This window comes from Porites lutea, chromosome 1, assembly GCF_958299795.1.
Source record: "Porites lutea chromosome 1, jaPorLute2.1, whole genome shotgun sequence".
Lineage (NCBI taxonomy): Eukaryota > Metazoa > Cnidaria > Anthozoa > Scleractinia > Poritidae > Porites > Porites lutea.
The window spans coordinates 58,308,605-58,325,209 of record NC_133201.1 but is presented as its reverse complement, the minus strand read 5'-3'; the positions used below and the strand labels follow the sequence as shown (position 1 = coordinate 58,325,209).

The 16,605-nt window shown below is 39.8% G+C and overlaps 1 protein-coding gene across 1 annotated transcript; it reads right to left on the bottom strand.

Annotated features, from left to right (window-relative positions):
- Positions 1–10: 10 nt before the first annotated feature.
- On the bottom strand, positions 11–16,365 carry LOC140923225 (uncharacterized). Its single transcript, XM_073373313.1, has 15 exons — positions 16,228–16,365; positions 16,027–16,110; positions 15,892–15,936; positions 15,707–15,775; positions 14,922–15,014; positions 14,119–14,218; positions 11,376–11,819; positions 10,535–10,782; positions 8,594–8,697; positions 7,633–7,724; positions 6,726–7,058; positions 5,866–5,969; positions 4,171–4,278; positions 2,763–2,949; positions 11–2,329 (listed from the first exon to the last, which is right to left on the bottom strand). The coding sequence occupies exons 1-15, from the start codon at positions 16,264–16,266 to the stop codon at positions 357–359; spliced, it is 4,023 nt and encodes a 1,340-aa protein (XP_073229414.1). The 5' UTR covers positions 16,267–16,365; the 3' UTR covers positions 11–356.
- Between the last annotated feature and the right edge of the window lie 240 nt (positions 16,366–16,605).

The window sequence follows — 16,605 nt, the reverse complement described above, 5'->3', positions numbered from 1 at the left end:
TCAGCCACCCATCTTATGCTGTAAAGTTAAATAAATATAATCTGATGAAATTCTGTGATTGCCGCACAGTTAAAACTGCGAAGGAGACATTTAAGATTTAAGACATGTTCGCTAGGCTAAAGACACTTTTCCCACTCAAAGTCACGTCTTACTCGCAAATGACATAAAAAAGGAATGTTTATAAACGGTCTGCCTTAAGACAGGCAGGTAGGTAGGTCCTAATAGGCGGCATCCAAACCAGTATAACTAACAAGTAAAAGTTGCCATGCGAATGATCTAAGAACAAAATCAGGGATGTGAATTCCACGGTATTTTGCCACCCAACGTTCAGTTTGTACAATTTTATTAACGCCAAGTCAGCTAGAACCTTGCTCAGTTTCGCCATCGACTCTTATCCCTTGGTTCGACAACTTTAAAGACACATCATCACTCTGCACTGAAGACAAATTGTTTTCTTTAAGAGAAACGTTTTCTGCGTCATTGTCCTTGGAAAAGTTACAATTATCCCCCGGAACATTAACAGCCTCATTATCCATTGGTATGGCCATGACTTTATTATGATGGGCAACATTAGCAGCTTCGCTGCCGACAGAACTGTTAGGAGTATCAGTGGCAATAGTAATGTTTGTAACTCCATTATCCTTGGAATTGTCAGCAGTTTCATTTTCAACAGCAACGTTCATAGATTCACTTTCATTTCCTTCAACAATTTCGCCCTCCTCTCTTGGTGCAAGTTCACTTTGAGAGTTTTGAGTAGCAATAGAAGTTGTAATCTCGCTGGATCGTTCTTCTTTTCTTACATTTACAATGTTTAGTATTGGCTCTGACGGGTTGGGTACAGGTTTTTCCTCCAGTGGTTCAAACCTGCTCCTCCTTCTCGGACCATCCCGAGAAGCATCTCTTGGACCATCTCTTTCACCATTGAACTCTCGTGGCCGGTAGTTCTCACGTTCACGACGTCTATCACCTCGATCCCGATCCCAATCCCAATCCCTATCCCGATCTCGATCTCGACCACGATCACGGTCTCGTTCACGATCTCGACCACGATCGCGATTTCGGAAACGATCATCGCGATCTCGATTTCGAGCGCGATCGTCACGTTCTCGGCCACGATCATCCCGGTCACGTACACGCTCCCAGACTTGATCACGAACACGATCGCGTTCTCCATCGTCTTGTTCCCTTCTCTGTCTTCCAGGAAAGTCTCTTTCGGCCTCCGCCTGCTCCATAGGGTTTCCTTTGTCAATTATGCTCTTGTCTCCAGGTCTTTCTCCGGGTCTTTCTTCCTGACCCTGATTATCCCGTTCCTCAAGACTGCGCACGTCTTCAGGTGGTCGATTCTCTGGCCAGCCAGATGGGGGGATGCTGTGAGGAGGTGGGCCCCTCATAGGACCAGGTCCTGGACCCCACGGAGGAGGTCCAAAGTCGGGTCCACGTGGAGGCCCTCCACCGGGCATAAGAGGCGGTATGTCATGAGGAAACCTTGGTCCTCCCGGATGGAAGGGTGGCATTCTCATATGGTGGGGCGGTCTCTGGTGAAACGGGGGAGGTCCATGATGCATTGGTGGGAAGTGTCCTCCTTGAAATCTACCAGGAGGAGGAGGAGGAAATTGTCCGCCTTCGTGATGTCTTGTAGGGTGGTGTGGAGGGAACGGTCCCTCTCTACTGGGCTGGTGTGGAGGGAACTGGTCAACTGGTTGATGAGGTGGCAGGTGAGCTTCATCAATTGGGTGATGTGGAGGGAACTGCCCTCCTTCTTCCGGTTTAACAGGTGGAAACTTGCTATCGTGACGAGGAAACTGAGCACCGTCCTGTGGTCGGTTTGGAAACCGCGGTGGAAACTGCCCTCCCTCCTGAGGCAAGCTGGAAGGAGGAAACTGGCTGTTATCTGGTGGAAACTGTCCCCCTTCAGGAGGCCTGGCAAGATTTGGCGGTGGCGGCCCATGTGGTCCATTGGGGACACTACCAGGAGGGGCTCCAGGTGGATTGAACTGATGGAGGGGAGGCCCTGTCATATTTGGAGGCGGAACTCCCGCCATATTCGGCGGAGGTACCATATTGGGCGGCACTGGGGCTCCTGGGAATGGAGGCTGAATCATCATTGGAGGAGGTACCATTGGATGAGGCCCTGGAAACATGTGGGGCCCAGGAGGAGGTGCAAGAGGAGGGGGCTGGCTTAACGGGTTTACAGGTTGGCCTTGCTCCGAGGCCTTTCCTTCAGTGCTTGCTTGTGCAGCTGCAAGCTTCATAAGCTCTTCCTGGCTCATGGTTCCAAGATCCTTTTCATCCTTAGTATTACTTGTGTCTGTACTGCCAGCCTCTGAACCTGAAAGTGAAATATCAAAAGTCCAGATATTACTGTAATGATAAACCAGAACAAGACAACCACAAATGATGTTTGTATTTTTCAATTCAATTATCACTTTTCAAGAACTAAGAAGAGTGCATAACAGGTTTGAGTAAATGACTAATGCCACATGTTGCAAACTTGTCTTTGAACTTCCCCACAATTTTGAGTCTACAGTAAGTCAGAACTCAAGCCAGACGAAACGTATAGACATGATCGCAAAACGAAAACTTTACCACTCAAACATGATTTGCAAGACAATTTTAATTCTCTTCGACTCTGAATGAAAGGTTTTAGCAGTATAGCCATCTTAAATTGAAAATTAGAAACTTAAGGTGAAATTTCTTCAAAGATACGTTAAAACTTAAATGATGCAGTAGCTGACCGAGGAAAGCAGCAAAATAAAACTGACCCTCTTTAGATGTGTTCTGTGTACCAGGCGGAAGAGTTTCTGGATCAATCCAGCCTCCATCACTCAGTGCCTGAAAGTCCACACCATTTCCCAGCTTTTTCCATGGAATGTAAGCCACACCTTGTTCGGTGTCAAAATATTCCTTGTACTCCTTTCCTTTCACTCCCTTTCCTGGTGCCCAGGCCAACTGTAAAAAAGACATCAACTGTTCGCTTTTGGTGCTCAACAAAATAAAATAACATTCTTTAATATTTTAGAATTCAGAATTTGTTTGTATCCCCAAATTTTGCGTAACCACTGCTTTCAATTCGTCCTTGCATTTACAATCGTCTCAAAATGCACAAAAATTTGAAGGGTAAACAAAGGGTATAATAGGCTATTCGAAAAAAAAAGGAATAGAGGCAATATGGGTGTTGTACTACGCATAATTGATCCTGAGAGAACAGCTATTACTGCTTTAGTAAAATCCAACTTGTGGTCTATTATCAATGCTGCGTTCTGATTGGTTGAGCTGCTACTAGGCTATATGTTATAGCCCACTAGTAGCGAAAAACGCAGGCTTTGAAAACCAAAACAATGACAGGCGAATCGCGTTTTGCTGGCTAAAGTTGTTTTGTCTCGATATTTCTTACCAACTAGTTGGATTTTACTTAAACAATTATTCCTCTCACCCTCATGGCCCCTGAGTCAAGAGAATTTGATAAAAGATCAAAGCGCCTACTCTTTGGTGATCATTTTATTTTTTCTTATAACCTTTTCTCTTGATTGTGTATTGAGAACGTTAGGAGAAAATTAAAGGAGCTGTGTCACGAAATTCAGCCCAATTAGGTAATTACAAAATGCCCGTTAAATTAAGAGAAACAAAAAAAAAACCGCTTAAAACATCAAAGAAAGGTTAAAGTAACACAACAGAAACAACAGATGCCACAGATGGGCAAAACTGAAGAAGACTGAAACGGATTGAAACTATGGTTTTTTTGAAAACTGTTCAGCCTAACAGTTTTTCAAAGTTGATCCCTGCTGCTTGCAACTTCAAAAATTATGCTCAGGACACATATTTGTTTGTCTCGGATCTCTGATTTTGTCATTTACATGTAATTTCTTTGCTTACTTTAAGTTCCATAGCAATTGAGGGCAAGTAATTGGCAAAATTAAACAAAATGAACTGGACTGCCGTTACACGGCCCCTTTAATGGCGTAAGCATATCACATACGTAATCCTCTTTGCTCTTGACCCCCTTCAATTTGGTCAGATAGGTGGGCAGGGCAGACTAGTGTGAAACAAGTGACAGGCATATTCAAGAACTGATCCGATACGTGCATTGAAAAAAATCGATCACTGAGAAACAACACACATTCTAAGGCTTAAGCTGCTTTAAAAGATATAACAAAATAAATTACTACAAACCTTGAGAGTATTATTATACATCCTTGTATTTTTAAGAACAACTAGCCCCCTTGAAGCTTCCTTTCTGTGTTCCATGACAACATATGCACATCCTCTAGGGGGAACCATCTATGATAAGACAAAAACTGTGTCAGTATATGTAATTACAGTGGAACCTCGATATAACAAACCTCTACATAACAAAGGCTTCACTATAACAAACAATTGTCTTTGCCCCACTAATAATAAAATATAAGAAAAAGAACAATGATATAACGACACCTTGTTAAAGCGAACAAATTTTCACAATCCCTTGGCACTTTGTCATATCCAGGTTTCACTATATTTTTTTCTCTCTGTAAGCACCCAACATAACAACATTCACCAGCTATCATTACTTCATACAAAACATGGCAATTTTTTTCACGAGGGTTCACATGTAACTTAACAGCTATTTTGCAGGTAAGCTCAAATACAAATAAGATATTATATTAATATAATGAAGAGATGAAAATATATGTTCTGAAAATCATAACGAATACCTAATAGTCTAAAATTATCTTTAAAGGTATTAAAACTGGGCTATACACAAGAATGGCTGATATGAGAGCCCAGCAAGGACAAGGACAAGTTTTAAACATAAATGTGTATAACATTAGTTTTGAAGAACTGTAGCTAGTAACTGATGAAAAACTATTTTGTAGCAAGTTCCATACTTTTTCTGTCATGTAACAACAAGAGAGTATAATGCATGCTACAAGTTGTTTTCTGGCAATACTTCAGAAGTGTTCTGACATTCTGATGTCTTCTTGTCACATTCAAGCAACAACAACTGCCCTTGATGGACACTGCTCACAGTCCCCTACAGTATGTGTTTGTAAGATCATCAGGATTGCAGGCTTACCAGTATGGGCAGCCATATTGATTCAATAAGTACTGAGGGGATCGGTGTTGCAGTTTATAGAAGTCGGGGGGTGGCACCTCCTCCCAAACCATCCCCTGACCACTAAGTGGACTGGACACTCATCCCCAGGCTAGACTCAAAACACTTGAGACCAAGATAAGTGCCTGCTATGCAAAGTGCTCGATCTCGACAATCTTACCAAAAAATAGGGGACAGTGAACAGTCTATCTATCCTTGGCAAAAAGGTAAACAAGAGGTTTAACAAGCAAGATGCTGGAATCAGAAACTAAGAGACAATCAACATCAAGTCCACAAAACTGCAAACTTCTTTCTGACCGCCCGTCTCTTCGTTATCATCACATTCCAAGCCAACAAAACAGTGGACTTGTTACTGTTTTAAAAATCTTTCTTTTGTGCCACAGTTAGGGAGCCTACGCTGTACATTCATCATTCTGATATGCTTTATGACCATTTGTTTTTAATTAAAACTTTTAAATGTTTAACTGTTCTCTCTAATTCTTTGGTAAGTGTAGGATTTTCTTATGAAAGGGTACATCTAGATAGCCTGTTGACAGACTCTATTTCTTCTTTAGAGATTGTTGAGCACACATATGAGAATAAAAACTGCAGGGGATTAAATGACTACTAGTAAAGGGGATCTTTCTTTTTATTTTTCTCATGCTCCATCCTCACTTTGTTCGCCTGCTTGTCGACTTTCAAAAAGAAACAGAAAACAATGTCTGCAGTCTGCATACAAGTTAACAACTAGGCAAATGTGGGCCTTTAGAGAATTGAAACCCCTAAATACATACATCAATAGATGAAACTGGCAGCTTATGATCCTCAAACATTTCAAGTAGATTTTCCTTTGTGACTGATTTTCCCAAATGTCCAACCCAGATTGTGGTACTGCAAACTTAAGCACAACAATAAAAAAAATGAATGATTGATGATACATCCATCAACTCACCTCAGATTGTCCCCTAAATCAAAATTCATGAAGAATCTCAACTTTATTTGAATGGCTACACCCTTCGACCACATTTACAGTTTCAAAAGCAAGGAGAACTTATCTTGAACATGTTGTTGTGCAGGCCTGCAGCCTGGTTTTGGTTTGGCTAGGTTCTTTTTCTCTTTTAACAGACCAAACAGCTCTTGTTGTGTTAATCATCACCTAAGTAATCTCAAGTCAACTAGAAACTTTTCCCAATCTCCCTCCCTCTAGTTAGGTGCATGAGTTTTATCTTAATTCAACTCGGTTCCCACTGGTTTACAACTCCCAAAAAAGCCCCCATTTGTTATTCCCAAACTCTCTTGTCATTTGTGTTTGAAAGCACAATTATTAAGACATTTCCTTGTTGATTTTTTTGTTAAATAACGAATACATGTAATGTATGTAAGGCCATGCTATAAAAATAGGTTTAATCAAAAGCAGAGGACTGGAAAGTATTGGAAATCATATGTAGTTTGAGTTGGATACAAATTAATAGAAATGAGATGAGTAAACTTAAAAACCTGTCAGCAGACCTCTTCTGGCAGTACAGGGATCATACAAACCCATTGACCCACCCCAGCCTACAGGCCTGTTGTGGGAGTAGGAGAAAATTTTGAAACTTGTCACTGACAAGATTATATATGTTGACAGGTAAAAATACACATTAAGAACACCTACCACTCAAAGTCTCCTTCTTTGGTACCGGAATCCAATCATGTCTTTTCTCAGTCTCTCTATCACTGCCTCTCCCTCTGTCCTTATCTCTATCTCGATCAGAATCTCGATCCTTGTGCCAGTCCCTATCTCGATCACGATTCCGCCCCCTGTCCCTGTCTCTATCTCTATCTCTGTCTCGGTCTCTTCCATAGGGTGAGCGTGATCGACGTCGAGGCGAGCGATCTCTCCACCTTGGACTTCTGCTTCTCCTTCTTGGGGACCTGGATTTATGGTAACGGTCACCAGGGGATCTTTCCCTCTGGTGTTGATCTGGTGATCGTCTGCCAAAAGGACCTAAAAATGATTACAAATAAATCGTGACTCTGATACTCTGTAGTGATGAAATTTCACACACAGTCTCTAATTAGTAGTACTATGCAGTGGTGCTTGTACTTTTAGTGCATTCTCTGGAAGCAGGAAATTAAACTATTAACGAAATGTGAACCAAAAGGTTGTCCTTCTGCTATGGTGAAGACATAACAGGAACAACATTGAAATACACCTTTTCAGCTTGTAAGTTTTTTTTCCCAATTCAGACCACATGATATTCTCAGGTGAATGAGCCTTTGTCTTTTCATTAGTTATGCACTCGTATGCATGGTGATAGCGAAACTTTTGAAACAAACAGTTACCAGGGGTAACATCACATGGTCTGCAATGGCAAAACAAATCATATGTGCCAAACAGGTCTATTTCGAAAGTCAAGGCAAAAAACGTTTGCAGAAGGGATGAGGGACTGTACCTCCTGGCCATTCAACCAAATCTCATTCATATTACATCACTGATGAAGTCTGAGCTATTCAAAGAAAATATTCAAACTGCTTAGAAGTTTTTTTGCTTTGAGTTTTGGAATTTGCTGTAATCATACCAGCAGGGTCAGGGTGTCTTTGAGGCAGTTCACCAACTGGTCTGAAAGTGTTCTGGAATTCACCTTGCATCTCAACCAGATGAGGATTGGATCTGCAATATTAATAACCAGCGTTGTATAAATTTCATTTATGATTTTTACCACTACACTGGTGTTGTAGACATAAGAAACAGTAAATTACAATTTGATTTAGGGCACATTGATCAGTTTTATTTTAATGCCTTACAACAACCATTTTTTAAAGAGAGTTTGAGGCATTATGGTAAAATTTGCTGGAAAATTAAAAAAATGGAAAAATAAAACTAGCCTGATCAATCAAGGAACTAGAGCCATCATAGCCATGAGTTCAAAATAACGCCACCAACAGTAGCAGGCTCAGGAAACAACAAACTTTATGGATAGAATTAATAAATGTTTCTTACAGTAGCACAGCCACAAAGAGGCTCTCTGTCTACTACATGTCCTGGAGCTAATAAAAAAACCCATTTCCATATTCTAATTATTAGAATATGGAAATGGGTTTTTTTTAGAAGAGGGAAAACCAGAGTACCCAGCAAATAACATCTCCACACAAGGGAGAGAACCAACAACAAACTCAACCCACATATGACGTCAACATCAGGATTTGAACCTAGGTCACAATGGTTGGAGACAACACTGTGCCACCCCTGCTTCCCTACATGCCCAGTGACAAGCTCTAGATGTTATCACTTCCTACCCAGTTATTGATGAACAACATGGTCAAGATCTCACTCGCTTAAACATCTAAATGGATTACAATCCAAACCAGCTCTCTATCAGCATTTTTTTGCTTGACATGACAGCCCAGAGTTTGCCGACGAGAGAGCTTTTCTCCAGCCAGATGTGGTGTATTTTTTTTGTTATTTTTAGCATGTTTTAGAATAAGCAAGTATACATAAGTGCCTTCGAAGTCTATTACATCTAAATTTCATTTACTGACTCTTGACTTAGTCTTCTTTCCTCTTCCATCAAATGCCGTCTTTGCTCTGCTATTCTTGATGCATCATCGTCATCATCTCCATAATCAAAATCATCTATAACAGACTAAACAAAAACAATCACATGTTAGGGTAGCACCTACTAGGAATTTTCCTGCACATGCCTTGCCCTTCCTTTTCATTCCACATCTTAGTGCCTAGACTCTACATTTTGTGTTTGATATTTTAGTGAACAGTGAAAGGGGTTGTTATACTGATTACCCTAAGTCAGTAGATCAGCTATTTTGTACTTGCATGCTGTGAAACCTTCTGCCAATTTGCTCAGTCCTGCACCGTCAAAACAGCTGGACTGCATTGCTGCTGTCTAGGCATGACATACATGGTTATTATTTGACAACTGATATCCATTACCACAAAAAAGAAATAAATTTGGTCAGTGTAGTTGGTTATGAAAATCTGGCCAGGGAATTCAAATCAATCAGAAATGGCAGGGCTCAAAATAATGACCGGTCAACAGACAATGTCCGGCCTGATCGTGGGCTTGACTGGTCAAACTCTCGTCTCGCCGGTCATTTTGACCGGTCAGTTTTGGATACGAACATTTGATAACATTTTCCATATAGTTGTCGCTTAATGTGTTTTGGTCTATAATGCTGCAGTGATTTCTTTTATCTTTGGCTTATTTTTTTGGGATGCTTTGCACTAAAACCTTTAAAGAAAAAAAGAACGCTGCAATAAATTTTATGTCGTAATGAAACACAACAAGGCAAAACAACAACAAACTGAGTTGTGGAGTGATGCAACGATGCAGCAGGTTATACTGCACTTTCTGCTTGTGCTAAAATCAATAGTGTGACTGTCTTTGGGAAAAAATGCACTAACGATAATCTGTTATCCGTTAGAAAACTAAAGGATAGCTAACAGTTTTGTCCATCTAACGTTTCACATCGACTTGTAATAGGATTGTGAAAATCAACTTCGACGGAATTGGGGCAAAGCGATCGCAATTCTCAACAACTCGTCTGCTACTGTTTCTCCGAAAAATAAATCTTAGCGCATCGATTTTATAATAATTTCTTTATATCAAACATGAATCTCGTTTGCAGACTCGATTCCAGAATAGTCTGATAAAAATTTAAGCTAATCGAGAACGAACATTGTCTATCCCTCCTTCTTGTAAACAGCTTTCTGCAAATTTCTGTTGACATTAATGAGCACTTTGCGATAAAGTGTTATGAACGACCCAAACGAAAGCTGTATATTTATTGACTTCTGATGATAAACACTCTGTTTGTGGAACAGCTTTCCCCCCTTCTTCACCAAAATATTTAGCGTTGTTCTTCTTTGTGGAGGAGACTTTCGATCACATGCCGGGCAACGAAAAAGATCACGTTTCACCGATATGCAGATATGGGATGAACCTTGGGGATTTTCAGACACCGCCATGATACTCAAGGTATAACGGACATGAAAAAGGACGAAAACCGTGGAAAGGAACTCAAGAACATGTGAATGAATTTTTCACCAACCTCCAGCATAATTTGATACTCCTTAGGCAAAAAAAAATGTTATAGTATTCTTTATTTGACTGGCCAAAATTGGGGTTTGTCCAGGCTAAAAATTATTTGGCCGGTCATCAGGACCGGTGACCTGCTGTCTGTTATTTTGAGCCCTGAATGGAGAAATAATTATTATTATTACGACAAGACAACCAGCTCCTGTGCATCCTGCTCAAGTTATCTGAGACATTTCATGCACAGAATAACTAAGATGCTATGGATCAATGTAGGATTCTGGGAAACCACCCACCTACCCCTCCCCTAAGCCAACATTTGTGAGAAGTTATTGTTAATGTCGAGTTGGTGGAGGGGGGGGGGGGGGGGGGTATGTGGGCAGTTTCCCAGAAAACTAAAATGATCTGATGGTCTAAGCTCACTACTTACTGCTCTTCTTTCCTCCTCTTGTGGGAAACCTTGCTGTGTTGGAGCAATGCCAGTAGGTCCTATCCCATGAGGAGCCCACACAGGCATACCAGGTGGAGCCCCATAGTTTGTACTATCATGAAACACTGTGCCTTGGTTGGCAGGAGGTGGACCTGCTTCAACATTAGTGCCTTGGACACTATTTGACTGTTGAGGTCCTGGCACAGAGTCTGGTGCACTGGCCTGATTAGGCATGCGTATATTCATACCTGGAAAATTTTACAAACATGAGACTACAGTTCAAAACAAATAAACACAATTCCTTCAAGCAGAAAATGCAATTAAATGCAACTTGATCACAATGGTGTTTATCATTTTAAACTTCATGTTTAACGTAACTGATATCAGCCCTGTTCTAGGCGACAAGCTTAGATTTCCTGTTACAGATACAAACACCTATGTTGGGTTTCCAAGTAGCACTAAAATGTTCCTGAAATGCCTCTTTAAGAACTAAAAATATGAGCCACCCTTCAACAAAATATTCTTCCCATATAGATATACCAGCGACCCCTCCCCCCCCCCCCCTCCCCCCAAAAAAATACACTGTTGGCAAATAATCACACCTGGTTTAACTGTAAATAAAGATCATCATCAATTACGGTCAACCAAAAAATTAAATTAAAAGAAAAAGATTTTTAAGAACATGACCTCAATCTTAATCTTTTAGGATGCAGAGCCTTACTTTTGCTTTTGAGAGACTAGGAAAGCTTATTATTCCTTATAACAGCTTATTAGGCCAAAGCCTTGATGCAACATTCAGTAACAATGCAAAACCATGAGAAATAGCTGCCAAAATTCTAACCTGTTAGAGCTTGAATCTGGGCAAACACCTCGGGCTGCAGTTGAAACTTGGGTTGCTGTTGCTGTAGCCCTACTGCTGATGGAAGAACCCTGCTTCCTTGAGTTTCTGTAGCATCCACAACAGCACTTTCAGTATTAGCCTGAGATTGTTGTGGGCCTTCATAACCAGGCTGGTGAGCTTGTGGTGCTAACTGCATACCAGACACCACAGGCATACCTGGGATTGTTGGAAATTGCTGTTGCTGTAGTAACTGCTGCTGCTGCTGTTCATTTATTCGTTGTTGCTCTTGTAATTTCTGCTCAAGTAGCTGGATCTGTTGTAAGTGTTCCTGTCGCTGTGCTTCAAGAGCTGAGGTAAGGGGATTATTCACATTTGATGTATCTACACTCTGAGGCAATACTTCAGTAGGTTCCTCAACAGCATCCATAGTGGATGGCATTTCACCTGGATAGACAATCACAAATTGAGCTGTTAGAAATGAGCATGTACAAAAACATAATTAAATCCCTGTGAGAAAAACCCCTTGTAGCTTGCAAGGGAATGTTCAAAATAGTCTATAAAAACATAAATATTTGTGACATTACACCCAAAAAGCAGCCTTCATAAATCACACCATTACGCTTTAAGTTAAATTCTTATCGTGCATAGACAAACTTACATGTACCACATATTGGGTCCTTTGCTATTTTTAATTTACATTAATGATCTTCCCAACTCCCTGCGGGGCAACGTACCAAGAATGTTTGCCGATGACACCAATCTTACGTTATCTGTTAAGACGTTAACAGAGCTTAAGCCAGCTCTAACCCCTGAATTAAATAACCTTAGCTGTTGGCTGAAAGCTAACAAGCTCAGGGTAAATGTTGCTAAAACAGAGCTAATGATTATTGGATCAAGACAAAGACTATCTGCCCAATGTGACGATGTAGAAATCGGAATTGATGACCAAATTATCAAGAGAGTCGATCATACCAAATCCTTGGGTCTTACCATAGATTCTCAACTCTCTTGAGGTAAACACGTTGAAGAGATTTGCAAGAAAGTCTCTTAAGCTATAGGTGCGGACATTATATCCGAAGAAACTGCAATACAAATTTATGACGCTTTAATTATGCCTCATTTTGATTACTGCAGCCCCGTCTGGGACTGTTTGAGTGGTTACTTGAGTAATGAGCTCCAAAAATTACAGAAGTTTGCAGCCAGAGTTACTCAAAATGTATTAAAAACTTATAGAAGTAGTGCATTTTCTATAAACAGTTCTTGAAAATACAGAAGTTTATTCTTCTGAACACCAAACGTCTAGAAAAAACTTAGCATTTACACCTAAAGAGCTTTAAAATTCCTCCATTCCTGAACAAAACAAAAAGTTATTTGTAATGAAACTAAATATAACCTGCAAGCAATGGCTCTTTGATCTTAGGGAGCTTTTTTTGATTTAAAGGGACTCTGCTAGATGACAGCAAACCCAAAACTTTTGCAAACTTAACACTGGTAGTTTGTAATCATATTACACGTATTTAAACTGATAAGCAGGATGAAATTTTTTTGTTGTAGTACTACAAGAAAACCAACAAAGATAGTGGGGTTCTAGAGCCTAAGCAAGCACTTGTACATATCAGGGCTTCTGATATTTTGCGTGGTCACGGACCCACGAAATTCAGGTATTTCCGCGAAATTCCGCGAAATTACCAAAAAAAATGCGAAATAGCATGAAATCCGCCAGAAATATTTCCAAATACATGTTGGCAAAAACATATTTAATACTTATCTTGGCTATTAGACCTGTTTTATTCGCCCCAAACGTCCAAATTTATCTTGAAACTTCGTCACTGCAACGAGTAAACAACGTCCCAAAACTACCAGGCGTTTTTAGATGAACGTTGCGAAAAACTGGGCACTAACCATAATGTTAATAGCTTTAGCATTCGCTCATTTCTCGAGTGAACTGTTGTTGAAAGAGCAAGTGATTATCCCTGTTAAAAAAACGTTAAACAACACTGGTCATATCAACGCAAAATTGATCGATTTTAGCGAAATTTCCCCCAAAAAATCCAGCGAAATCGGCTGTTTTTCCTTGTGAAATCGGCCAATTTTTCTAAGAATTTGCCCCTGAAAATCCTTGGAAATTGGACTTTTTTCCGCGAAAATCTCGCAAAATCGGCTGATTTTTCTGTGAATTTTGACTTTTCTCCTGCGAAAATCCCGCAAAATTGGCCGATTTTTCCACAAATATGCCCCTGAAAATTCCGCTAAATTTTGCTTTTTTTCCGCGAAATATCAGAAGCCCTGGCATGTGGAAACATTCCCCAGCCTAAACAAACAAACATTGTAATTGAGAAAATAACCGTGCAAAATACAACCTTCAAACATCACGCAAAAAAAACACTACAACCACAACAGCAGGGGGAACTCCAGGGGAATCATCTGATAAATTTCACCACTGTAAAGTACAGCTCCTTATCATAAATGTCATGACATGAAAATACATGTATTCACTCTTATTACGGTAATTTTGTTTTTCAAATTGATCAAATTCATAAAAAGAGTGAAATGATTTTTGACAGGTAGAGTGGTAGAGTTAAAACGGTGTAAAAATACTTAATTCACAGCAAAAAAAATTGATTTCAAGCAGTGTGTTGGTAATTTATTTTTGTTTTTTTAATGCTTATGGAAAAACTTCATAAGACTAGTTCTATCAGTGGAGAGTCACATTTTTAAAGACATTTTTTCAAATCATTCTTACCTTCTGACAAAGACGATGGCAAATTCAGGAGAGGCTGAATGACTTCAGGAGAATAAATGCCACTCTTCTGCCATAAGTTCAGTACCTTGATCACCTTTCCCTGTAATAATAATAATAATAATAATAATAAAACACAGTTACTACTGTCTCCTTACCAAAGGCTTAAGAATTCAAGACCACTGCTTTTAAGACTGGTTTAAGGGCAGCTTTAAGTTCAGATTTAATGTCATGACGTCCAGTTGTACGTGCAATTAACAGTTTTACAGCCAACCAGTCAACCTCACACCAGCTGAGATTTTTAAAAATGATCGATTCCGAGATCATATTGTATTTTGACATGTACACAGGGTCTCACAAATGGTTTTGCCAAAACGTGGATTTTTGATCCACAATGAAATCATTCCTTTAAAACAAAATGTACAGCCTAGTTTTTCCAATTTTGACACACACAAAAGCCATGACATTTTTGCACTCATTGGTAAAAATTTTCTTGCTATTCCCCTGCTCACTGGTGTGGAATATGTAGTTTCAGAAAATCTCCATACAACCCCACAGAAGGGATTGGAAATTCCTGGGTGAGGAGGGGATCTCAAAGCCCAAAAAGTTAAAAGAAATGCGTAAAGCTTAATTGGAATTTCTAGAAGGGTGGGGAGTCTAAGAAAAATATCTTCTGAGGGTGATGTATAGATTATAATCTCCTGGAGCTACAGAATGTGGGAAAGGTTCATTAGAACCAAGCTAAAATAACTTAGCATTTTTACAAGGCAGACAGACTGTAGAGTCATAAAAATCTTTAAAAATACCTGTTCCTCTGGAGTACATTTAAAGATATGCTGAAATGTTAGAGTGAGGTTCTTTGCAAATCTTGGTCCATAAACATCTTTCTCCGAGCCAAACTGAAACAAAATTAACCAAAATAACTAAAATACATTTTGAAGTTCATAGGGAAGCTTAAGCTAATGTCACACAAATTAACAGACAAGGGGTGAGTTTCATGTCCACGTACCTTAACAGAGTTTTTACTGGATATGAACCCCTTCCAACCTTAACACAATTTGCTTTAAAAAACTGAGGATTCAAGAAATCGGGATGCTACTGTAATTCTAAAAAATACATCTACCCTACCAGGGGTAACACAGTGTTATTGTCATCACCTCTCTGCCCCCCGAAGCCTTCTAGCATTTGGAAAAGCCGCCATGCTCTAACAAGTGGGAGGATCTATTTTTATAAGCAGTATCCAGAAAGGTCACTTCTGAATATTAACCAATGGTGAAGAAAGAAAAAGTTAGCTGGTTTTAGCTTGCATATTGTAAAATCACCACATGACTAGAGCAGAATTTTAACTCATTGATGTTATTACTAGTGCAGGAAGTAAGACAAAGATAGGTAGGAAGAGGAAGGGAAGTAGTATATTATGCTCTTGAACAAATGAAATCTAAGTATGATAAAATTCGCACAATAATTTGCATAATATAAAACCTACAACACAAGCCTTCTGTAAATATCTATCACAATATACACATACACAAACGTTGCTTGATTTTATAACGAAGATCTCCTTAATCAGTATATTAAGACCAACCATTACCTGATGTCTGGATTGCCTTATCACCGAATCAATTACGTAAAGAGCCGGAATCTTGTACTCTTGTCGGCACTGAAAACAGGACATGACGAAAGTTACCCAACGAGTTTCTTTTCAAGTTAAACACAATCCCTTCTACTAATCAAAATGTACAACATCGCTTCAGTCAAATAATATTTTCAACTGACCTTCTGTGCAAATTTTTCGATGCTTTGCACCACGTGCTTGTAATACTGCAATGAGACCACAATGATTAGAACTTGGACCCTCGCGAAAATCCACTTTTTTCCGCAAAAACAAGTTTATCGAAGGACAAAATCTACCTTGATGGCTTTAACAGCAAGCCTGGTAACTGAAGCTACCTTCGCTTTCGAGATAGGTGGCTTGGTTTCATAGATTGTTGACAGCTGAAAAAAGATCGAAGCATATACTTTCGACGAAGCATTAACACAAACACGTCCTCCTAACAACGTGTTAAACAACATTAGTCAAGCAAGGGGAAGCTTAAATAATGATATACATACTTCGCTATTGAACTGTCTAACAATTTCCATGTCCCCCATTTTGCAAGGCTTCTAAAGTTTGAAACTAATCCGAAATTGCACAATAATTTTACGCCATTGTCAGTGCGAAGAGAAAGCAAGATGGCCGCCAAGCTTGGCGTGTGGCTATCCCATCGTACGTTGCGATAGTGTTGTACTCCGTGACAGTGGCAAGCACGAGCCTTGCGCCCTCTTGAATTTGGAACTGTATTGCCTGGTGGAGCGATAGACAAAGCAAAATTGACTACAGTAACAAATACAAGAAAAGAAAAGTTGTATGAACAGGAAAGTGTAGACAACTAGAGAGCATTTCCACACAGTTTTTTTCGCACGCCAGCGCCACAAAACGAAACCTCGCGT